Source organism: Accipiter gentilis, chromosome 30 (genome assembly GCF_929443795.1).
Source record: "Accipiter gentilis chromosome 30, bAccGen1.1, whole genome shotgun sequence".
NCBI classification, from domain to species: domain Eukaryota; kingdom Metazoa; phylum Chordata; class Aves; order Accipitriformes; family Accipitridae; genus Astur; species Astur gentilis.
In genome coordinates, this window is record NC_064909.1 from 3,961,518 (window position 1) to 3,988,035 (window position 26,518).

A 26,518-nucleotide genomic window follows, 5' to 3' on the forward strand; every position below is an offset into this window, starting at 1 on the left:
TAGACATGGGAGAGCCATGCTCTGTTTCTTGCTCTCACATGGCTTCTTGGCCAGTCTTGGTCAAGTCACTTCAGCTCCTTGTGCTTCAATTCTTCTAACTGCAGAGCAGATAATGGGAATGACCTCTGCAAAGCATTCGGAGAACTAGGTTCTTCATCACTGCCTTCCCCATAGCCTTTACATTTGATCTCTTAATGCTGGTGCTCTCAACTTCAGTGTTATTTGTGGACAGGAAGGAAAGCAGGTTGAGTTCCTCTGTAACTGACATCACTTTTAAAACATCTTCTCATCTGTTGGGCTTGGTTCTTCAGAATTTCATCAGATGTGCCTCCGGGTAAATCCGGCCAGCCCTGATTAAATAGGAATTAATTTGGAAGGGCAGAGCTGAGAACTATCATGCTGTCACAACCACTGGAATAACTCTTGATTTACAGAAACGGAAAAGGAAGCAAGGCCTAGGGTCTCTAATTGCTGAGCTGAGATCCTGCCAGACAATAAAAGAACATTAACAGGACTAAGCTGAATTACTTAATATGCTGCCAATATTCCTTTCCCCAAAGACCACAGAACTGGATGCCTCACTTACACTTCTAAACTGTTGTATTTTTCAGAAAAGCTTCTAGGACATGCAGTTTAGGCAGCTTTTAGAGGAAAGGATACCAGGACTCTGGCTAATAAAGTCACATTCAACATCAAACTCCAAGTCACTGCAATCTGCAACCAAGAACACACCTTCTGTCTGCAAAGGTATGTCAGAATCCTGATTCACATATTTAAAATAGAGTAAAATACCTCCTAATTAACCTAGTGTCAAGGTAATAAAAAGTGATAGCATATTGATATTATGGTTGCATGAATTATGCAACAAAATACAGTAAAGCAGAAGCCCCCTAGAGGATTAATAAAACATTTTTACCCAACTTGACACATCTATGAAATCTTGTGTGTTACTGATTGTCGTGGTTTAACCCCAGCCAGCAACTAAACACCACACAGCCGCTCACACACTCCCCCACCACTCAGTGGGATGGGGGAGAAAATTGGGAAAAGAAGTAAAACTCATGGGTTGAGATAAGAATGGTTTAATAGAACAGAAAAGAAGAAACTAATAATGATAATGATAACACTAATAAAATGACAACAGCAATAATAAAAGGATTGGAATGTACAAATGATTCACAGTGCAATTGCTCACCACCCGCTGACAGATGCCCAGCTAGTCCCTGAGCAGCGATCCCCTGCCCCCACTCCCCCCAGTTTATACACTAGATGTGATGTCACACGGTATGGAATACCCCATTGACCAGTTTGGGTCAGCTGTCATGGCTCTGTCCTGGGCCAACTTCTTGTGCCCCTCCAGCTGGGCATGAGAAGCTGAAAAATCCTTGACTATAGTCTAAACACTACTGAGCAACAACTGCAAACATCAGTGTTATCAACATTCTTCTCATACTGAACTCAAAACACAGCACTGTACCAGCTACTAGGAAGACAGTTAACTCTATCCCAGCTGAAACCAGGACACTGATACTTGGAGCCAACAGTCTGAAACTGCATCACACCCCCACTGTATTAGTAAATTAGAACCACACAAAATTTGGCTTTGCTATAAAAACAATAGGCTTACTGTAAAACAAGCTTTTCTTTTTCAAAATGCATTATGCAATGTTGTTAAACAGACCTCATTTTTTCTATAATTTTATTTTGGGGCAATATTATTTATGCCACTTTGGCACTACTCCAGCAAAACACTTATAAAAGTTCTTCATCTTTAAGCACATGAGTAGTCCTGCTGAAGTCAACAAGAAGTCAATTATTCCTTTCCTTAAAACAGCTTGTGCTTAAGAACCTTGGTAGATCCAGCTCTTTATGAGAAGAAGGATTATGAGAGTCTCCCCTAACTGCTTAACTTTGCAGAGGACAAAGCATAAATGCGAGTAACACAAGAAGGGCCAGAGTCTGCCAATATTTAGTGCTCATTGTCTGTGTGTCTCTGCAGAGGTGAAAAAGATGGAAATCAATCTGCCAAACACCACTGAATTTCACTACAGGATACTGGTTCTGGGGCACATGTGGGCATGTTTCAACCTATGTTCTGGCTAAGACAACCCACCATATACTTATGACAGTTCAGAGGCAGTGCTTTTTATAAGATGAACTTGTTCAGTAAGATACGGAGGAGCAGGTTTCTATGCCAGCCTGAAAAAAGATGGGGAAAGACATGCTTAAAAGTTCAAAGAAGTGACAGAAGCGAAGACAGACAAAAGCTCCTTCATTTCAGACCCACCCCCACCCACCCCCCCCATAATGTAGAACAAACCTGTGTTGTGATAAGTATTCAGAAAACTGCTGGCTTCACCAAAGAAAATCCTATAGAAAGAAATAGATATTTTGCTACCAGCAGGAAACACATTTGTCTAAGTCTGCAAACCAAAACCATGATGTAATTGCAGTCTGTGTTAGCACCAGCTGAACACAGCACAGTAACAGCAGCAGGAAGACACAGGAGCATGACCTTTAACGCAGAGCTAGCAATCAGTGTACAGACTCGGGTCTGTATTTCAACAGACAGATGTGCTGAAGATCATGCTACTGCAGTTTCACTCAATCCTTTACTGGCACAATTAAGTTAACCTCACAAAACCTGTGCTTACCATTTAGCTTGACATAGCACACTGACTTACAAAAATTAGACAGACAAAATTGTATTCATGGTAGTGCTGGGTTGCTTTTTCACCACAGACTGTTTTTGGAGATGCACTAAATTTCCTTATGAAGCTCCTTTATAGTTCCTTTTCATCCTGTACAAAGCTAATTGCAGGGTCAAGAGCTCTTAATTCCTGTCAGGTTTGCGACCGTGCAGACTGGCTTTGGCAACGACGGCACTTTTTGTCATGTTGTTACTCTCCCATACAGTACAGGTTCCCCACAGATGTCAGGCCAGCCGGCTGAACTGATATCGTGATAGCTTTCCTTAACCATTACTCTGAGACAAAATCAAACTCAGGATATAACAGTGAACAGCTCTGTATGTTTCCAGTCATACTGAAAGGCGTCACCATTATTTAAATACACACTGGAAGCACAGTCCAGCTGACTATTTTTTAATAAATCCAGCTTGTTCAATATATGTAGACACACTCTTCTCCGAGATGAGGTATGTGTGCAGCCACGTAAGCATTTCAGTTTAACCTAAATATTCTTTGTTTTCGTGGCACAAATATAATTAAACATAAAACAAATCTTTGGATTTTTTCCTAAAAATTTCCCAACTATACACATCAACCCAAGGATACTGCCTACTTACAGAACCCCGTTCCACAGCTTGCATCCTTGACTATTACTTCAGCACAAGGTTTTCCTAGCAGAGACCTGTGCCCAGTTCAGCTGAACACTAATACAGTTCAGGATCGTGCAGGCTGTATTTTAAATGTGAAGCTTCATTTCCTACCCTTGCTGGAAAATGTAACTTCAATGTTGCACATATGACTCCAGCAGGTGCACCTTACACTGTACAAATAAGCTGAGTCACTGCTCATGAGTAACAAAGAAAAATCAGCCGTCTCTCAGTCAGAAATACCTAACAAATTTCAATTAGAACTGCCAACGAAAACTAAAAGCCTCAAGAGAAAGGTGAGAAATAGATGCACTGCTAAAAAAACCCTCAAATAAAAAGAGAATCCACGGCAGATTGAGCCTAAAATCAGATTAATGGATTATTTTTCTGCAATATCTATTACATCCCAATATGACAAATCTTCCAGATGTGCTGAGAAAAGATGACACAATATTATAGATCCCAAGCACTGCATGTGTGATTAAAGAGAATCCTTTGGGAAAACATGTATAGTTACTACATTTGAAATGTTCAAAAATAGCAATATTTGGCCTTCTTTCAATAGCAGCTTGAAAACACACCTCAGTGTAAAACTGCAAATACAATTAAATGATGGATAGAATAAAACAGGCTTGACTGTTGAAAAACACGTCTTATTTATACAGTACAGTGGAGGTGATAGTATCCGTTGTATAGTTGTGGTTCTTCACCCACAGACTACTGGAAGGTTGGGGTTTTTTTTCAGAGAAACAGTCCAGCACTTAGCAACCACTGACCTTTACATATTTTTAATGCCACAGTGCTTTATAAAACTGAACTCTGTTCCAAAATTTAGAGCTAATAGCTGCAATGAAACAGGTAAAAGGAACTAAACATTCAGGGCCAGAGAGTAAGCTAAAGGGAATCAGCTCTGTTCAACTGAAATGAATGGATTTCATCTTTTTTAAACTAGCTGGGGAGCTGGCACTCAAGCTTCAACTCCCTAAAAATGAGCATGCATCAGATAAACACAGAAATGAAGTGCAGGGTCAGTGCAGTTTGATCAGCTTGTACCAGCTGACTTCCTACTTTATCCCTTTAAATAAACCATTCATTTGCAGAATTCTAGCCTGCAAATTGGAGAAAAAAAAAAAAAAAAAGAAAGTAGTTGCTCAAAACATTCCAGTGACTAACCAAAAAAAAATCCCCAAACAAACCCCACTAAACCACCCCCTGTTCAGTTCTTCCATAAGGATCCTGCAACTGAAAAAAAGAAATGAACAGAAGCTACGATGAATAGCAAGCCCCAGCCTTTCATAGGGAAAAGCTTTATACTTTCCCTTCTCCTTTGCGGAAAGAAACCTGTGAGGAAACGCCTGCCTTCTGCAGGACTGCTAGTGCCGATTGGCAGAGCAGCCCTGCAGCAGAGCTGCAAGGTGCCTGAGGTCAAACTCTGCATCCCTGTATCTCAGCCAAGAAGGGCGACAGAAAGAGGCTGGACTGAACTCCTTCACACCTGCTCCTGCTGACAGAACACAATGAAATCCCTGTGTTTATTCTATTTCACATGTCCTATTAATTCAGCACAGAGCTCTCTGCAGAGTAAGAGATCAGAGCACACTAGGATAAATCGGAAGTGTGTATTTATAATCTCTGCTATCTGATAAGTTAGCAGCATGTACCAGTTTTTCCTTGAAATAAGTCTGAAAGGGAGGAACAGATGTCAACCTGAAAGCAGAAGAGTATTATAACTGCCCTGTGTTTTACCATTAGGCATAAAAAAAAGCTTTGCATTTATGTATGCCTCTACTTTCCCTCTTAAAAGGCCATCGTGCAAGGCAGCTGTAATTCAGAGTACACAATCTATTTCCTTTCCTTTCTAAACCAATATATCCAAACCACAGGTATAGTGTTCCTCTCCATTCCCACCACACCAAAGGCACTGTATTTGCATTATTATGTCCACACCTTTCCTGAAGTACCTTGCTGAAAGGATATCCAAAGTCGCTCTGCAGAACTCCTTACTCCAAGGCAACTGAAAGCACCAAGGCTCTCTGCTGACCTGATTGGTAGTTTTGCCTCTGGAAGGCTTAACAGAGCCTGTCATTATGTATGTGATATATGCTACCATAATTAATTCCCCTCAGGGAACGACATCCAGAGGAAGCACGGTTCAAATACACAGCATGCACCTGAAATTTGACATTTTGAATCAGATCCCCAATACCTAAGATGCATCCATGGAATATCTGACATTTTTATTTTCCTTGAGTGTAGATACATGGCATAAACTAAAACCTGTCATAGAGACTGGCTTAAAAACTGTTGAAACATACAGATAAAAATCAGTGTTCTTTGTTCTTGAACAAATTTGATTTAATTCATTAGAAATCCAGAAAGTATTTAAAATTACCATGTGCATTTAATATAAGATGAAGTAATAGCTTCCTTCAGCCTTAGTGGAAAAGATTCAGAGCTGTAATTCTTTTTCAAATAATTACCGTGTTCACCAGGCTTCAGCAGAAGATGACTCCAAGCAGAAGAGAAATGGAGACTGGATATGAAAGCCTCAGTATATACACACACCAAGCTGAATGGTGATGAGAGCACTTTGCAGGCATTTGTCAACTCACAGGCTCGAATTATGCTAAAATTAGAACTTCGAGGGAAGGGCTAGAATATGTGAAAGTATCAAGTCCATCTACCACCTAAAAGGGTCTTTGGAGAAAAAAAGAAGTAGGGAGGGTGGGTAGCGATGCTGACTGGGTGAGGCAGCTCCTCAAAGCTACAGCGGTGAATGAATGCTTTCACACATATAACCTGTGGTTTTGACTCAGCCATGAGCTGATCTGTGTGGCTACCCAGGGAAATGAGCTTGTGGAGAGGGGAAAGTTAGTAGCTGACATAAAGAGCTGGCACAGGTTACTGCTACCCCGCCTCATGAGGCATGTAGGAGTATTTCACTTGTGCAATTCCAGGACAGTGTAACTATATCCTTACTCAGGATAAACTATAGTGTTTGCTACCCAGTGCTTAAGGAAATTCTGCATCAGTTTGTATAGATGATTCTCTCCAACAGAAATGAGGAGCAGCTGAGGGAGCTGGAGCTGTTTAGTCTGGAGAAGAGGAGGCTGAGGGGAGACCTTGTCGCTCTCTACAACTGCCTGAAGGGGGCTTGTAGTGAGGTGGGTGCTGGTCTCTTCTGTCAGGTGGCTGGAGATAGGACGACAGGAAATGGCCTCAAGTTGAGGCAAGGGAGATTTAGGTTGGATATTAGGAAAAATTTCTTTACCGAGAGGGTTGTCAGACATTGGAATAGGCTGCCCAGGGAAGTGGTTGAGTCACCATCCCTGGAGGTATTCAAAAAGCGCGTAGACAAGGCACTTCAGGACATGGTTTAGTGGACATGGTTGATAGTTGGACTTGATGATCTTGAAGGTCTTTTCCAACCTAAATGATTCTATGAATCTAAATGGCAACATAAAATCCAACATGCTGACTAAATAGTACTGCAAATTACGTCCTTGAGGTCAATTCCTGTACAGAGTATTCAGGACAGAACTCAGTAAATTTCTTGGACATCTTTTTCCTGGAGGCCCTAGAGAAGTTAGTAAGTGCACAAACATGTGAGCTGCAGTACATTTTTAGCATGAATGAGACAGAGAATGAATTAATTTGCAGAAACATCAGCTCTGCTGGAAGCTGACAGATTATTTAATGCATCAGATTTGTGATTGCTTCCCTGTGTGTTTTTCTTCCACTTTGTTCCTTATTTATAAAGAGGTTCTACAGTAGCTACAGTTGGCAGACTTGATATCAATACAAGCCATCCCATTAAATTTTCCCCAATCCCCTCCTTCTCCCACTCTGTGCCAAGATCGCAGCTCTGTCAGGTCTCTCCAAGTATAAATTTATTTTTCAGATAATACCTGCCATTCAGTCAGCCTCAATGCAGAATTTTTAGTGTGATTCCAGTTACCCATACAGTTTCATTTCTCCACTGAAAACTGTAAATAATAATGTGCCTGATTCACTCAAATCTGGTGAAGTCTGCTTCAGTGAACCCTGCAGATCCATGTATTCCAGACTGCCATCTCTTCTGAGCAGTTTGCTGTTTCCAATGGATACAAATTCTGATATTTATATTCAGAATTACAAACAATGGACAACTGAAGTGCCAAGTACAAAACCACCACTTTTGCAAAACCACTGCATCACAACCAGTAGTGCATAAATTCCCAAGTCCATAAAAGCTACCATCTAGACACTACTTAAGTTGTAAAACACATCATCTACTTGGTTTGCTCCGTAAAACAGTTCTGTAGAAGTTAACCCAGCAAAGACTACCCAGGGAAATGGATTCAACTGAAACATTTCACCTCTCTCTGTAAGCTGTGTGTTCCCTCTTATTAAACCAGCTAATCACCTTGATGGGGTAGCCTGGCATGGCTTGGTACAGCTCTGCACCACTGCGAACTGCTCCATCCCAACTTAAGATACTGAACTTCATTGCGGGCAGCATCTGCAGCAGCAGATAGGAGAGGCTCTGTTCAGATATAGCACCCCTCTCTGCCTAAACTGTGTACCTGTGAAGCTCCCTGTGTAACCGAGAAAACACAGCCAGGGCACTGGACTCACCCCTCCCTCTCCTCTCCCATGGGCTATGTCTCAGGACACATCCATGTGACAAATTTTTCTTTTGCTGCCACAAAGAAAAGCTAAACTGCAACTTACCTTGTCAAATGAGTCATTCCACGGTTTATTTTTGCTACTCAGGAAGCAGGCCCAAATTATAAGAGTGAAAGAAATATTATGACTGCTCGAAGTTGTGTCTTCACTTGGGTCCTCAGCCAATTTTTCTTAAGTTTTAGAGTGCAGACCAGTCTCCAGAGCACCTACAACTACTTTTTATGAGCATGGTGGACTGGCAGAAGAAGGAAGGCACAACCTTAGCAGCAGCGATTACAGCTACATCTCATGCCCCTCTATCCACGGAACTGAGCTACACTGGCTGCTGTATTGCAATCTGTTTTGAACACTGCCACTACCCTGCAGGGAACTGTGATCTACCGTTCTGGGAATTTTGTTCAAGAGAATCCAAGGGATGAACCTGTGCAGTCCAGAAGTATTAGTCTGTGGACCACAAATCACAAGCACAGGTATGCAGGAGCCATCGTGCAGAAACTGCTGTGCTCTTAACAGCTGCTATGCAAGAACACAAAGTTAAATGCTCTCAGGAAAACAACACAAACTGATGTGACACAGAATGAAGCCTGAGACTTACTGCCTATGCTAATTAACTCATCCTATTATTAATTTATTAGAACAGAGAGAAAGGCAAAAGTTGAGTTTTTCATTAACAATCCTAACTAGAACTGTGCAGCAAAGATGGAAAACCCAGCCAGTTCTACTAATTTTAGAATGTTTCTGTTACGGAATTTAATGCTGTAGCTGATTTAGGGTGAGTAAAAAAATATCTTTCCAGCCATCAAATGAAAAGAGATGGATTCAGTTGTATCTGGCCAGCTTTCCCTAACATGTTTGTGGCTGTGTGCTCCCCTCTGCTCCAGCCTGACCTGTATTTCCCTGTAATCCTTATCAAGTGATAAACACCAGTGGTTGGATGTGTCTGGTTGTGATGGCTGCATCTGGCTCAAAAGTGGATTTGGGGGAGACAGATAACAACACAATAGCCAAGGGCTGATTTGAACAATGCGCCCACCTAATCACAGTGCTGGTTGATGTCCAACTCCAGCCAATTTGGAAGAAGCTAACATCTGTAGTTGGTATGCAAACGTGACTGAGTCAATTATCTTACTCCATAAACAGTGGACAGCCCAGGGCCCTCTGAGCTCTCCTGCACGGCAGCAGGTTGCATGCCAGGATCTGCCCTTGAACAGAGATGCCTCTTAAGGTTACTCCTCGAGGTTGAGAGAATCGTGCCACAACAGATTCTCGGTAAGCAGTTAACAGCATGCTAAACTTTGAAATCACTTAGCTAAGTGATATAAAGGATTGATTGTGCATATATAATCATTTAGACATAAACTGTTGACCAAGTCTGGGACTAGGAGTGGATCCAGCCGCACCTAGACTCCTGTCTGAGAAGGAGTTCAGAATGAAAGGGGGTCTATTCTGAACCTCGTAACTCAACGGGAGGGTCTCCCTGACAGTTTTGTCTGACCTTGTCCCCTGTGCAGTAAGTATCAAGTGAACCTTGCCATCAAATCTTGTTAAACCACTGTCGCATTTACTATCAAACTTTGTTATATCACTGTTTTATATCAATAAACATGTCGCTACTTCTCTCTTATGACTAAAGTGCATCACTCCATCCAAAACAACATTCAACAAAATTGCTTTTATTTGGGTCTTTTAAGGTTACATTTGTCCCCTTAATATTCATCCTTTTTAATACCCACCCCATCCCTAGTTAGGATCATTAATTTATTTTAAACTAAATTTAAAACCCAAGTTTTAATTCACTGAAAATATTAAGGAGCCCAAGTCACATTTTTACATGAACAAAGGTGTTAGCTCATATGATATGGTAAAACTCCAGCTCTGGTCTCTACATTCTGCCTCTCTACAACCACCTCACCACCTTCAACTGGCAGATTATTCTTCCTAACTTCCCAGCCTAATCTGATACATGCTATTGTTATTCCGTGTTAAACAGCTGTTCTACTCTTCCCCAATCACAGCTGCATTTCACTGGTGTACAAAGTGATTACAAAATGTTTGATGCATCATAGGGCTGCTGGGAAGTTCAAACAGAGTATCATTGCAAGGAGCCTGGGGCTGAAATGGTTTACTACAGTTATACACCATCTAGGAAATGTGCTTTTGCAAAAGAACAGCTTTTTGCTTCCTGTCTGCTGGTGGACAAACAGCATCTTATTATGCAGAAGAGGTGAATTACTAGATTTTCTGATTTGCAGGAACAGCCCCATAAAACTATGTAAAAGATTCAGATGGGTTTTCTACTTTCCCTCAAGTCCAAAGAACAGATTTTGGCTTTCTCTCACTCTGTTTTCCCTTCTATTTTCCACACCTCCGTTTCCTTGCCTGCTGCTCCAAACACTTCACTACCAAATGGCTATAGAATTAGTAGGAACAAGAAGCGGTTGCTTGAAAGAGGAAATACATGGAATGGGAGAATCCATTCCAGTGCAGTAACGCATTTAGTTTTATCGGAGGCTCATAATGTGCATTTATGTCTCATCCATTTGAGCAAAAAGTTACTGAACTTTAGAAAAGACAATTATTCACAGACAATAGAAGAGAGGGTCAGGGATCACTTTTAAAAACTAGCACTTTTTTAGTTCCTGAAGCTAGAATAAGGAAACTCACACGTAGACTGTCCAAATGTAGTCACAGCTTTGGGGAGACAGAGCCAGGGCCCAGTACTGTGCATTCAGCTTGCTTCAGCAAATGCCATGCTTCCTTTAAAAATGTCTTCCTGGTCCTCATAAAACATTGGTTTGGCAACAGAAAAGCTCTCCACTGAAGTTTCATTAGACCTTTTAATTAATGGAATAATAATTCTTTCTGCCGTTATTTAACCAAGCCGTCACTTTTAGGTTAGGATTTCTGTGAAAACCTAAAAGGGGCGCGATTCCCTGGTTTCCAAGGGAGGCCAATTCCTGCAGGCCGTGCTGAGACCCCAGTCTTTTACTGCTCCTCCAACATGCGCAGATTTGGTCAAGCTGTGCTCATTACCACTTGCAGCATCCTTCATTACCTTCCTTACTCAGTCTGCTATCACCTGTTACACGTGCAAATAAGCATATAAGACACAGAAACAAACAGTATATATTTATATACTCTTCACTTAAATGCCACAAACTGTCCCTTCCCAGGTGGTATGCAACTTCCTACGGATTTGCATCCTCTGCCCCCGTCTCCCGTTGCAGTCTGTCTCTGTTCCCCCCTGCTAACCCTTCTCCCAGAGCCACCACCCTCATGGCAGTGCTGCTGCCACGTCCCCGCATGTCGTACCTGCTGCACCGGTGCTCGCTGTCCCATTGGCAGCTGCCAACCGCGGCACAGCATGGCTCAGCTCGGCTCTGCCTGCCCCCTCTGGCCTTGATTCAGCCGGCTGCTTTAGGAAACTTGCAGAAGCTTAATTATCTCTGGGACTTCTAACACTGTCAAAACTTTTTTTAAATCAGCCAATATTTTAAAAAATGCTCAAAGTATAAAAAGCCCAACTGCATGATCCTCATTTCTCCAGGAAAATGAGTTAAGAAAGCCGGAAAATAATTAGAACATTTCCATTTGAAGGCAAAAGGAGCAAGTCCCTCCATAGGTTTTAGGACTCACCCTCCTCCCCAAGCAAACAAATTAAAATTTCTAAATAGCTTTGAAAATACAGTAGTAGCTATTAAAATAGCATTGCACACAAAACTGATAAATATGCATATTTCAGGGCTGGATCAGAGACTGATGTCCTGCTCATTGGAAATATTCCTTCACTAGTAAGAAACTTTGTTTTGTTACTATAGTTACTCTCACTAGAAGTGGCCCTGACTAAGGCATGAGGTATTTGTTACATAAAACCTGGATGCAACTGCAGCCTTAAACTTCAGAAAGTACCAGCTCTGCACTCAGTCCCGCTTGCAAATTCTGTTCCAAGCCCAAACTCAAAATGCTTTCACACTGATTAGGGCATACTCTTGAGCAACAGTTTAATGGCACTATTTAAGTGCTGAAAACATAATCAACATTGTTCACGATACACACTAGAACTGTGAAGGAATTTAGATGGACTGTGAGCTGACCAAGACGAGCAGTAACTTCCTCCCCAGACAATTATGCTGTTAGCAGTAGCTGTCATGTACAAGAGAAACTGGCAGTTGAGTTTAATAAAATTTGCTGAGAGGCTGTTGAATTTGATGGAAAAAAATGCTTGTAGCCAGTTAGAAGAGTACCAACTAGAAAAGACATATCCTGCAGTACTGTGACTTTTTGGTTTGTTACATTTTTATCAGGTTAGTTTGATAAAGTTTAACATCAGTAAGAAAAAAAAATAAAAATCCTCTTTTCCTTGGCCTTTAACGTATTCTGGTTTCACAGAATTTTTTTCTTGTTCTTCTGGGGGATATTTTCAGCCAGACAAACTGCTATTATGCATAATCTTGGAAAAGTGGCTTATGAGATCCCCAGTGAAAATAGGGAGATGACAGGACCTCACTTTTTAAGGTAGTCATCTGATGCTGATACTCCAGTACTATATGCCAGTCCGATTCAGGCTCTCTGTGCTGTTCTCAGCTGTACTTTTTCCACTACTTGGGTAGGGTAAAACAGTGTGGCTTTCCTTCTCTTCAGCTTGAAATCTAGACACTAAGCTTTTTCTTAAAAGGCCAACAGTCCAAGCAGAACCTGCTCACAAGCCATGATAAGCACTTAGAAGTGCCAAGGTCAGAAAATACATCTGTTTGTACACTTGTTTTCCTGCAGTAAGCATTGCTCAGGTTGGGGCCAAGTCAACGACTAGGGATTTTTCTACTACAACACCGATACAGGGCTATTTAGTTAACTTCTGAAATGGCAGATATAGCCATTTATACTACATAGCTTAAGCTTTAAGCAAGTTGAACAGTACAGAAGACTGGAAGGGTATCTTTCTCTTTCCTTTCCTTTCCCTTCCTCTCTGGGTGCCAACACCCTGTACTATTCTTAGTGTGCAGACATCAGGGGTGTTAATTTTAGAGTTCACACATCAGAGGAAGCATTTAGAATTTATTCATTCATTTGTGAGAACCTGTGTATGGCTTTGTCCTTAATGATAGAGCAAAACATTTTTTTTTTAGTTGTGACATTATTTGCAACCAGTCTTACAGCTTATTACAGCCTCATAAGTGCTGAAGAGCATATCTGCCCTATCCTGTAAGAAACATGATTTCCTTAAGGTGCTGTTGGGATACAGAATTGCTTCATCAGTTCTTCGCTGTAATAACAGTGCTCACAGTGACACCTAAAACCATGATTTCTGTCTCTCTCACGTCTTGCAACTAATCCTAGATGAATGTCCTACTCTATGTAGGCAAATAATGAGTACCTGCTGGAATATATAATTTGTAAGCGTTGCTTCTAGCTTTTCATGCCACTGCAACTTTACACTGTACCATTGCTTATACTGTGTTAGACAAAAAATAAATTATTGTTCAGCTACAGTATTGCTTACATGCAGAATTCCCAGATTGAGTGCACATATTGCTATACCTTACAAAATGAGACACTGGCTCTGCCACATGCAGGGGCCAATTAGATGAGATCAGAAGTGGATATTGCCATATCTAAAATATAGTTTTTGCATCAGAAGTTTGCAGAAGATCTAGGCGGAGAAATGATCAAAGCCTAAATTAATACCTGATGCACATCCGATGAAAAAAACCACACTGCAGGGATTAGGTATGTTCTGAGCTGGTTAAGGCATCTGAATAAGTTATTTCATTCTTTTAAGACCAATTTGACCTCCAGAACATCAAAAATCTGTACTGGAATTCTCTACATGCTTTCCAATGTTACTATCACAGCTAATGAGCTGAATAAAATACCCCTGGCAGCAGCTTATTTAGATACCGTCCTTCACAATATCATCATAGGGCTTAAATAATAAACTAACATTGCCAAAGTTTAATAAGCGTTTGTTTCTACATCTGCCAAAAATTTAACTGAAAAGTCAAGCTTGCTTTGCTCTCTTTCTTTCTATATACATCAGTCAATACATTGTAAAACAACTAAGGTTTGATTCAAATGTGTTTTGCCTCTGCAAAATTTTTTAAAAAAACTGTAAGAAATGTAATGGGGCTTTGCTCAAAAGCAGTCTTACATATGTGGGACAAAATATGGCTACCAGAAGTAAGAAATACACACTATCTGGGACAGCACTGAGAGACGAGAGATAACACCAAAGAACATAGTCTTTCAGATGCAAGTTTTCCTGGCCTGCAAAGCCACAGACAGTGCACCCTCCCTCCTCCCCCCTAACTTGGACATTATTACCCTGCAGGATCTCCCTTCCTCTTCCCCACAGATATTTTGCACAGGACTGTGCCCCTGCTATGCAAACCCTTGACATTTGCAGGTGGCCGGGGAAGCAGCAGGCAATTGCTGGTTGCCACTGAGAAAGAAGCAACATAATCCCAGAATTGCTGGTAAAGCAGGCTTTAACCCCTATTATATTTGAAAATCATCTGGTGTGAAAGCTCCAAAGAGTGTGCATATATAGATTTTTTTTTTTCTTTTTTAAAGTGGACTTGAAAAATAAAATCTTTTTCCAGTTGGCATTTCCAAACTGACAATGTGCAGGCTCTTGATTAAGATGTGACATAGTTTATACCCCTGGCAACAAAGGAGACTCCACACACTTCCATCTGCTTTAACAGTAGAGCAATAAACAAGAAATGTACCATCCAGTTTAGTTACAGAAGAATGTTTTTGATTTAAAGATAAATTAGTATACGCCTAGATGCAATTGTATAAGAAAAAGTGTTAATTAACACAAACACTTCAGATGCAAAAAAACCCCCTCCAAATAATAAACTCCAATAACACCATGCACAGCTCTGAACAAGTCTTTCTACAGAACAGCACTATAGCACCAGCTCAGAAAGGCAAGTGGAAGTCTCTGCGCTCTCCCTCTCAGGAGCCATTCCTTCTGGAGGTGTAGGAAGAGCACAGATTAAAGCAATCCCAAGTAAATTACCCCCCCTCCCCCAGGGCTGAGCTCAGCACAGCTGGCTGGCAGTGGCATGAACTACCCCAAATGGAACACTGGCCCCATGCCACTTACCAGTGCCTTCCTGAGGTGCACATTACTGGTAGCTTTGTTTTAACCCAGTATGTGGAACATCTAAGGCTTGGGGACTGCTCTGTGCATTAGCACATGCTTGGTTTGTGCAGGCCAGGAAAATCTCTGACCCTGTTGCTCTCAGAGTCTCTGTCTGCTACCTAGTGCTAGTTACCACCGATGCTTTGCCCACCTTGCTGGCAGTTGCTGCAGCTTGATACATTCAGGCTAGTCAAGGCCTGGCTGAAGACCTGCTGCACAGTTGAAGGCAGCCCATGCAGTCCAGAAGGCTCAAGAGTGCGAGCACAAACAGCTAGGCAGTTCATCCACACAGATCCACGTCTCTATGGAGACTCTGTCAGCAGCAGCCCAAGGAGCTGGGCTGAAGCTGGCCCAGCCACATCCCTGCGAGGGGCAGCCCGGGCAGGGTGGACATACCCTTTGCAACTGGTGCTCCCTTTAAGGCACCACCTGTTTCTTGCTCCTGGTGAGGATGGTCTAGCAGCCAGCACCTATTGGTTCTGCATCCTTATTTGGCAGGGGTGCCACCCCTCCTGGTGGGGCCACAGCTGCTGGCACGTGCATCTGGGGGTGGGCAGATGCCATACATTCCTCAAGCGCCATTTTTGCAAGGCTGCATCCTGGCAGCCTCTTCAAGCACTTCTGCTGCAATGGTCTGGGGAGGGCTAGAGAAGACTCTAATGATGATCTTCATACCTGTATTGTATCCCTGCATTTCATGTTGAGTTATGTCATTCCTACTTTGCTATATTGCACACTTGAACTTTACTGAAATTTATTAAGCCAAGTGAAAGATTTTCTTCCTTCCCCCCTCCCAACACAGCAAACGCCTAATTTTTGAAGAATCAGACAAAATGACTGGTTGCTGAAACTTGAGGGGTGGGAGCCATGGCTTCCTCCTTCGCTCAGCAGCACAGCTCCTTGCAGCAACCTTGCCCACTGGCCATGTCTCCTGTTCATTAGACAGACTCCAGTGGCATGCTGTATTCTCAGCTGGGTTCAGAGCTCCACTGTGCTACATACTCTACCAACAACAGAAAGACACTGACTTTGTCCTGAGAAAATACAAGAAAAACTACAGAATAACCTCAAGTCATCACAAGTGCTCAAGGCGGTAGATGCAAATAGCCAGATTCCAGGAAAAAAAAAAAAAAGGCCAGGAGTCTTTTCACTATGAATTTCAGTGCAACTGCTTACTGGTATGATCTTCACTTGAGGTGCTAGTTATCAGCATCCTGCCACTTTTCCAGCTGATAGACATATGGAGTAGAGGTCACTGCATTTAATTTCCTAACCTGCTAGATCTCCAGCAGTTCACATTTGCAGCCACAGCCCTCAGAAACACAGTTCAACGTCATACGTAGGCGTGAGTTGAATTTTCTGTTGGTGTATGTAGGAAGAAATCTGCTAATGACTGCGACACTTGATTAGACCATTTAGCTCTCCATCTTCATGTTCACCCTTCCTCCTAAAATACAGTCTTATGACAAACTTACTGCTACTATATATATAGCAGAAAGCTTCAAGCCAAGGTAAAAATGAATAAAGGAAAGAGTAAAACAATTCATATTATCTGTTTTGTGTTGTAAAATTGTTAGCATACTGAGAAATATGTCTGGACATTTTTAAAGACATGTTGGTAACACAGAACTTCTACATTACAGTCTCTCTCGATTATAACATCTCCATTCATTGTTCTCTGTCCTTTACTAACAGAGACTAATATATTAAGTAACATGAATACTGACTAATATCAAATATTATGACATACTTGGTTCTGCAGACATTAATGACAAAGGCAACAGAAGTAGACTTGGCATCTAAGACGCAATTATTACCAGTGCTTCTCACAGAGTGAAGAGCAAGGCCTGTTTTCAGCAGGCAAAAACCACATTCGTGGCTGAAAAACTACTATACTCAGTTCCCGTTCCCTGGTGAGTTCTTCAGAAAGTCTGAATATATTCCCTCCCTCTTCTTTTTCAAGAAGAAAATAATAAAAATCAAAACATTTTGTGCTCTTCTCATTATATAAATAAATACTACTATGATCTTAGAGTAGAAGTTGCTCAAGTCTGAAATTTCCAGCTGGAGATGAAAAAAATCAACCCTTTCATTGAGTGATCAGAGCATTATACTCATCTGAGAGACAACATGGCTTGACCACACTGCAAACTTCTCAGAAAGTTGTTTACTGCACTGAAAAACAATTTGCTAACCATAACATCCACGCCTCTCTGTATTTCAGGACCTGTGCTTTCCAGCAATGACTATCAACAGAAATTCTCTATGAATGCTATAATAAAGATGATATTCTTCATTCTGAAAAATAAATTCCCAATCAAAAAATAAGACTCTTCATCATCCTTGCATTTGAGGCTTTTTAAAGGTCTCAGAAAATCCAGGAATGCCTCTCAAGAAAAAAACCCAAAACATGAAAGTATCTTCCTCTACTCCTTTGGTGATGAGCTTCTGAGAGCCTCAGGAAACAATTTCAGATTATTGGATCTGTCTAACAGCAGACTTTCCACAGCCTTCACCTGCGCTAGATGTACCAAGATGAAAAATAGCCAAGCAGGGCATTTTGTTTCCTCCTTTATCCATATAATGGAAGAGCCTTGAAGGAGTTCAGTTCACAAAGGTTCCAACAACCATGTTTTCCAGCAAAACTGATGATTGAAGCAGCTAATAAATGGTGGCATCCTATGCAGCCCCCCTGTATATGTGTGTAGCCCCACAGCAGGAAGGGAAAGTTTAGAGCTGAGCTGCCCACACCACCACCACCTTTCCCCCTTGGTTCTCTTCTTAATTTCCAGGCAACAAGCATGCCTCAGGTCCTCCTCCTGATCTCTGTGACCCAGGTCTACCTTTGGAGTTCACAAAACTGCCTGGTGGAAACAGGGATCTCAATCACCAAGTCCCTTCTCACCTTGAATAACCCCTACACACATACTACAGCTAAACTCCAGCCTGGGGAGTACCTACCGGCAACTTGACTCTGCTGCCCAGATAATACGCACATGTTATTTTTCAATATATTCTGGCATTCAGTGTAGACAATCAGGGCTCCTGAACACTTCCTTTGAATATAAAGCAGAACACACTGCAGCTGTTCAAAAGAAAATAGCACTTAGCAGGGAGAAAAGTGCGTGTTGGGGGGACTAACTTACTGATATGGCAGATACATACAATGCACTGAAGTGAGCCAGCAGGAACCAAAAAAGCATGCATTTCTCAATCCAGGTGAGAAAGTACTGGCAAGAAGTTAATTGCATAAGATAAATGCAAGTAGAGGAATACAAAATTGACATTTTGCTATTTCAAAAAGCAGCTGTGCTGAACAGTCAGAGTTTATTGCATTCAGGCCTGACCCATCAAAGAAACAAATTTTAAAGATCAACAGGTAACTTAGTTATTACTACCTCAAGTGGTTTGCAGGTTTCATTTTCCTCTGGCTTATCAGTATCACGAAACTTTAAATGTCATGTCAAAAACAAGCTAGCAGCCCCAACAAACACACAGCAGGAATCTACAGAAAAACCCACAAAATCTGAGCTTGAAGTCTCAAACACAAAGTTACTGACATTCCCTTATGGAACTTCCTGCTTTTACATAAATAATTTGCTCCGAAGTACAGAACCTGTGGGTGGTAACTATCTCATCTCAAATCAGCCATGCTATTCCTGCATTTTAGAATCTATTCTTAAATTTCTGAACTGAAGCCTATGCATTTGCAGAACTTGTTACCTCTCCAATGCCAAAACCAGCATCTAGAAGCACTGCTGCTCACTATAAAGGTCTTAAATGGAGGCAGTGGCCATTTACTCAGGTGGTAGCGAAAAAAGTTATTATGAAATAAAATTGATTTTTTTCATCCGGAGAAAAGAGTTGAACAATTGCTGCTAAGGTTGGAAAACAGCACAGCTGTTCCTTCTTTTCATACCATACTAAGAAAATAAGTCTGCAGTAGGTTTCCTCTCTAAGCTCTGTTTAACTTCTTCTATTCATATCCTGAACCTTGTGCTATGAGGGAACGGAATTCTCCCCAGGTACCACTGAATCCATCCATATAATTTTAAGATGAATTGATATGTACACTAACACAAATCCATTCCTAGTACAAACAGACATGAAACAGCTAGGGGATATTTCTTCCTGCTGCATTAAGATGGTAGATAGAAAGCTACCATGCTCATCTGGTGAATTTTTGTCTTAGATCAGACTGTCATCCTTAGAAAGAGGTGTCTGTATCTGTTTGAACTTGCCAAAATGCAAATCTGATCTTGGATACCGTAACTTAGGAATTCATTCTGTTTCCTCACCATATAGGTAAGAAAAAAAAAAAAGAAAAGAAAAAAAACCTTAAAAGCTTGGAAATAAATCCAAACCAGAAAAAACCCCTTAGATTTCAATTTCTAAAATTTTTTTAGCTTTATGTATCTGTCTTATCATTAGTAAGAGTCAGGAGACTAGCTTAAAGCTTTCCCTTCATATTATTTGGCATACAAATACTCAATATCGTTACTAGTGCTACAGAGTATAGTCCAGATTATTGCAGTATATCACCAAGGGGTTTTTTTAGGTTAATTTTGTAAAAAACCCAAGGGATCATAACATGCCAACAAAAGCAAACACTCATGGTTACTATAGCAAAAAACCCAGCTCAACCCTTCTAACTCCACATAATACATCTCTTTTTAAGTGAATCACAGAAGCCTAATTAATAGATGGTTTGTATTCTTGTAGCACAGTACTGTCATATCACCATACTTTGTATGATTGTCGGGGGCATCAATACAGAGACAAAAACATTTGTGGGTCACTCTCACCAGCCAGGGTACGAACACACCACTACAAGAAGACAACTTAGAAAAGCTCCATCCTTAAGTTTTAAATATCCTATTTATAAAAGTTATCTAGCATGACCAAATGCTACGGTCAAAATACTAATTTATCCCTGCTTTAGATCTCAGATCTTGCACCCTTGAGGAATTAAAACAATATTCTGAGGACTTTAACAAGCTGTTTTATCACCATGTCTGCTCACAAGATGTACCAGGCCTCCTTGCCTCTTGCCTAATGATGAACTGGAATCATATGAACAGGCTAATCTGATTCTCTAAAGCCATACTTGTAAAGCTAAGTGAGGTCACCACCACTTTTGTGACAAAAGTGGTAAAACCACTCTACAGCATATACAATCCTATTACCTGGGGGTTAGGTGGGAGGGATGCGAGGTACAATTATCTTAGTATAACTGTAATATAGACTAGGCATAACACAAAGGTTTGCAAACCATTGACTGAGAGACAACTGACTCTTTATTCCCCATGAAGATTACAGGCAAGAAGACAGTTTATTTGATGGCTGTCAGCAATATTGCAGGACTCTACTAACTGCCCATAAAGATATTGCTCAAAGCCAGCATGAGTTGTTTATTTTCAACATACAAGAAATAGCCTGACAAGTAATAGAAAAAGAATTCAAACAGGAAATGCCAGTTTAATCACGCATTTTGAGATCCTGATTTTACATTGGGGTTTTTTTGTAGCAAGTGGAAGCACCTGGTAAATGACATTGCTTATATACCACAGAATAGCTCTCCCCACAGTAAGTCTGACCAGACTATGATAAATAAATCTTGCCAGATGATAACTTCACATGTCCATAATGAAATTAATGTAGTAGTGATAAAGTCAAGGACATTAGCTATCAGTAAACCACTTCCAATCTAGAAAAGGATTTCATATTTTGAGGGCTGGCTGAAGCAAAAAAACCAAACCCCTTTCTGCTAAACCACCACCAAGACAACACACACAATTCCCCATGCAAAATTTACTTCCTTTTTTATTCAGTCTCCAAGATACACATTTTATATTTCTTGGCCTTCTAAGCTTTTTTGCACTACATTTACAGTAATTACTTTTCTGATAGCAAATATCTGGGTAGAATAAAAGCATCTGCATTTGACAGCTACATTGCTCCAAAACACCAACCCACCTGCTTCTTTTTGAGTCTTTATGTGTAGAATAGCAGTGCTCTTCTGTTATTTCTCTTTAAAACTAGTTTTGAGACTCTGAAAGCAACAGAATAATGACATAGTTTAGAAAGAGAAGGAATATGAGCAGCATTTAAGAGAGTTATGACTCCTGTGCCACATACAGAATTGCTACAGATACAAAGATGTGATCATTTAAAGAAAACATTCACCATCACATTGGGCAGCAATTAGAAGTTGTTGTATCTTATGCCAGAGGAATGTATGGTTCTAACTTAATGAGGAGCTGTCCAGGAGACAAAAAACTAGCTAGCAATCAACAGGATAGGTTTTCATAAGCAGTCTGTGAGCAATTATAAAGCAATAGAGTATCTATAAAACTGATATCCTATTTCCAACCTCAGGCTAGGTACAGACCTGAATTTTTTTCCAATGCTGAGAGCTAACCAATTAGAACTAAAAGATGACCAAAGACCAAAACAGTCTCTAGAATAGTGGATGAGTCAGGACAAAGTCAATTTTACACAAGCAAAACAGCAAAGAAGAAGTATTACCAGCTGAAGATAAAGGACCATGTCAGGCTCTGTGGTGGGTTCTGCAGGCTGCCAGACCTATGGGACTTCTGCATGGAACACTGTGAGGTGTGAATACAGACTTTGAAAAGGGAAATACTTTCTTTCTAAATAAATAATGTGTTATTTTAAGAAGATCATGTGGAGAGCAAGAGGAGGGGTGCTCAGTAATATTATTTCTTCCAGGTAAAAGATCTATCCCTTAGACAAGCCTGGGGAAGTAATCACAGCCAGTCCCAGGTACAACACTGCCCAAAAGGCTGACCTTTGGGTTGGAAAAAAATTGAAGGTATCCATCTTAAGAAAGGCTTATGATCAGTACCATTGACCTAGAGGGGAGATACCTAATGCTATCAGGAGTCTTCTCTTCCAAATGAGCTGGAGATAGTGCTTTGAAATATATACCAAAACCAACTGTTGCTACTACATTTGTTAACTTCTTTTAAAAGCATACCAACATTGACAAGATGTAAAACCACGAAGTTTTATCCTGGGCAGTCTGCCTCCATAGGAGTCAGTGATTTTTCAGGTGATAACTCCCATGTAAAGGTCACTATTATTTCTATCTATTCTAGTTATGGCAAGGCAGTATATTTCTTCTGGTGCACTCCATCTTGCAATATGCCCATCATAGATAGCTCTCATTGTTCCTCTATCCAATCTTAGTCTGTCATTGCTTGACAGTGCATCAAGTGCTGAAATTCAGTCATTCGCTGACTGTAGCGTAATGCATTCATTACTATATGCTGCCTTTCAAGCAGAAGTGATCTTCCCAAGTTCATTTTTCTAAACAATTTGTGCTTTTGGATATCCAGCTGTTCAACATTCTTCTCCAACAGCTTGATCCAAAATATTCCTGTTCATCTCTCTCTGTATTCAGTGTCTAGCTTTCGTATCCCTCCTCCCTATGCACCATACCAACCACTGAAATGCGAAGTAAATGTTTAAGTTTAAACACTCCAACAAGGGGCACTTGAGACACATTTGGGTCAGTATTATAGGGTTCATGTCAAAGGATGTTGTGTTAGCTGAGCAGTGCAGTATATTTTTTCCAACTGCTTCAGCCACTAACCAACTACATGACATCCTGAACGATTACTACTTTAAAATATATAATGAAAGAATTTAATATGAAAATAAAAAAGCAGAACAAACTCATCTTAATTACATACAGTCAGAGACCAACTAAACAGTACAAGATGTCTGTAGCTTGGGCCAGCTAAGACCTTAATTTTTTATGTATTATACTTTCTTTTGTTTAGGATAAACATCCAACTGTAATACTTACAGTTTTTGCCATGTACAGAGCCCTAAGGTCCCTTAATGCAGCATTCATCTTCTTTTTTTGATACATGCCATCAAACTATGCTTCCAATAAGAGTTGTCATTAGGAGGGGAGTCTCCAGGCACCACATTACACAGCTGCCTGGTTCATATCAATGTGAATTGGGAAAAATAATCAACCACTTTTAAATACAGCTTTAAAATCATGCAGTTGAACTTGCCTATACTATTTACATGAAGTATCCTGTAGTCATTCCACACAGTAGTAAAATTTACTACAATTTTTCTATAAGGCAATAACAACTGGAGATACACGATAGCGTCAGGTCTCTCTCCCTTCAAAGAAGCTTTACAAAGCAGTAAAGCCCTCCTAGCATAAACTATACTTTAGACTTCTACAAAGTCTGGAATAGTTTCAGATTTGGTACAAACTATAGATGTATTCTGTTACTCTTCTTGTTTTCCCCCCTCATTGGATTCCTGTTCTTTTTCTTCAGAAATCCTTTTTTAAAAAAAAAATAATATTTTTTTCTGTCTTGCAACTCTTGATACTTTTTCACCATTCCCTCACTCATGAGTTATTTGCTATCCGGTTTAGAGAAAGACCCACACTGAGACAGGCTACTAATAGCAGCAGACGCAAGAAGCCAGCCCCTACTCCTGCATCCCTTTGTACCTGTTAATGAGTCTCACTGCCAACTGTGTTACATACCACAGTGCATGCAGGGAGCAAAGAGGGGTTATTCCAAAAGCACACACTCTAGCAAGTCTGTGTCTAGGAGTAAGCATGAACCTGTAGCTTTCACTACCAATATTAATCGTTTCTATCAGAAACAATCTAGTCTGCTACTCCTTACCAGGTCTTTCTGCACATGAAGATTGGCGCTGATAGAAGCATAGGAGATAATATTCTTTCCTGCTTTGGGGAAATCAGATTACCAGACAGCACAAAGGAACCTACCCAGCAGCCCTCCAGGCTACTTTGCACACCATGTTTTCTTTGTTTTGTCCTCCCCTGAAACATAAATTCTCTGCAAGTGCTGGAGGAAAGATCCAGGACTTGATGGACCAGTCGGTTGATCTGAGATGGCAAATGCTCTGTTCCTCCCATAAACAACCAGTTTCTTTTTCTTCTTCCTCTTCCACCTCTGTCTTATCTATCTTTGAGTGTTTGCAGTCCTTAGTGACAATCTGACCTTTGACTGTACAACATGATTTTTTTACTATGCTTATTACTTTCAAACCACAGAACACAATGTAGCAGCCACTGGAGTATTTCCTGTTTCAATCATCCCATGTTCACACTCTGAAGAGATGTTGGCATCATTTTAAGAGCTTCTCCATTACTAATTTTCACTTTGTTCTCAAAGATGTGCACTGATGGTCTTAGCTCCTTACATACACAAAGTAACTAACCTAAAAAACACAGACAGCAGAGCTATTTTGAATAACAACATGCAACTTACAATGAAAAGCATTATATGCTGATATAGCATCATAGTTATAAAAGATCCTAAAGCATTCAAGCTCACATTTGGATAGCCTCAATCTCACTTGTGACCTCCCTTTGCTTTGGTTTAGACAATGTCCCACTCAGCTGCTAGACTACACTTGTGGAGGCTGCTCCCTCTCTCCATTGAGAAAGCAGGCTGCCTAAAGACAATGCTGCATGGGTTTAAACCTTCAGTTAAATACAGGCAGTTCTGAATGGAAGTTGGTCTTCCAGCAATGCAATAGGATTTTCTGCAGTTTGGCTGAGAAACTCAGCTAGTATACAATCACCAGAAAGTGTTACAGTAGCTTTAATTTTTGCACAGAACAGGCAAATTCATTGTTTTGAAAGGTCATGACAGTAAATCGCAAGGAATTCAATTTATCACCCTTGGATAGATGGAGGACTGAGTCAAACATAGAACAGTGGAAACCTCTGGCTCCAAGAAGTCTGTGCTGGTTCAAACCTGCTCTTAGGCAGCCAAATCATCCTTTCAGCTATACTTTATTACAACTTATGATTTTCAACTGATTTTTTTCCCCAGCTGTGCTATTGCAGCAAATTGTGTCATACATAAGCATCAAAAGTGTGGTGAATACATGAAGAATTTGTTTGTCTTTAGCCAGAAAGTTTACCAAATATAAAATTATTTGTGATACAGACAGACATCATCATAGCTGTCTCACACATTTCTCCACATGTTAAGTGACTTATGAAAAAAGTACAAGAAGATATATGGGAGAAAACACCATCAGCACAATACAGAAAGACAAATCTGGAAAAGCAAACAAGCACAAGGATTAGTTTTAAAAACAGAAAGACCATGAAGATGGAAAATCAAAAGAGTACCCTGAGCCTCACATGTTTTGGCTTCACAGTACACCCAGAAGGAGAGTGACGCACCAGTAGCACACCTGATTTAACAGGCTCCTTGTACATGACTGAGAACAGAGGTAGCGAGCAGATCATTCCTGACTGGATGTATCACATCATGCAATAACTCTTACCTAAAGCTTTCCGGGTATTCAACAACAGCCATGTTGATAACATCCAGTGCATGCTGATAGTGCTTCTGAGCTGAAAAAAGGAGGGCCAGTAGATGAAGTGAATTCAAGTCATCTTTGCACAGCTGCAGTGCTTCTTGAAGATGTTCTATAGCATCAGAAATCTGGAATGACATGGGGTAGAAATAAAAAGAAAACACATTTCTCCTTCAGTCCTACATTATATCCCAAAGGTAAGAACAAATACAGTCATTAGAAATTCTGAAACAATTCTACTTAGACACCTATGAGAAAGACTTTTACCATCTGAAAAGTTTGCCAAAATTAAAAGACTGCACTGCTTGAAAAAAACAACCACATTCTAGAGAAAGGAGTCTGCGGCATTACAAAATCACTGCTTATAAACAGGAGCAACTGACCTGATCCAATCAACCCACTCTTAACTTTGGCATGGTGCTTCTATGCTGTAAACAAATTCACTAGAGGCCCAATTCTCAAGTCCATCTTCTAGGATAAGTGGCTGGCTCTTCACCTGGGGGAGAGCATTACACAACTCTGCTGCACTTTGCCTCTTGTGATGGCTGTGCAAGGCCTTTCATGATTTAGATCAAGAACATGACAAATTAAGTTTGAATGCTCAAGAGTAAAACAGTCAAGATTCAAAATGCTGTCAGAAAAAGAAGTATCTTTGCAAGCAGCAATGTAAAGAGCAGTCCTGACACTCACAGCAGTAGCATGTCATTAGAATCAAGTCTCACTTGGCAGAAAACTTAACACCTATAATGAATGCAAGTGTATCACATGCTCTTTGTGATCCAATACCCTATTTTAGGCTCTCTGTTCAAAAGAGAACTTTTTTCTTTCCTTTGGCTTCCAGTTAAGTTTTATATGGAGGATTTTCTTTAAGATTTTCTAGTGTCTGAAATTACTGTTAGTTAAATTATTTCAGATTAGTGTTTGGTTCTGGAAGCCTGCAGAAAACAAAACAGAGAAACGTGTAAATTTCTTTTCCTCATATACACCTTCCCTCTCCTTCC

At 40.6% G+C, this 26,518-nt stretch overlaps 1 protein-coding gene across 6 annotated transcripts in view; it reads right to left on the reverse strand.

Moving 5' to 3' along the window:
- The window catches only part of TTC7A (tetratricopeptide repeat domain 7A), a 182,317-nt gene that overhangs the window by 69,130 nt on the left and 86,669 nt on the right, over positions 1 to 26,518 (reverse strand). For all 6 annotated transcript variants that reach the window (XM_049833714.1, XM_049833713.1, XM_049833712.1 and 3 more), the window contains one exon: positions 25,485 to 25,645. In XM_049833714.1, coding sequence (XP_049689671.1) covers positions 25,485 to 25,645 — 161 coding nt within the window. The remainder of the gene's footprint in view (positions 1 to 25,484; positions 25,646 to 26,518) is intronic.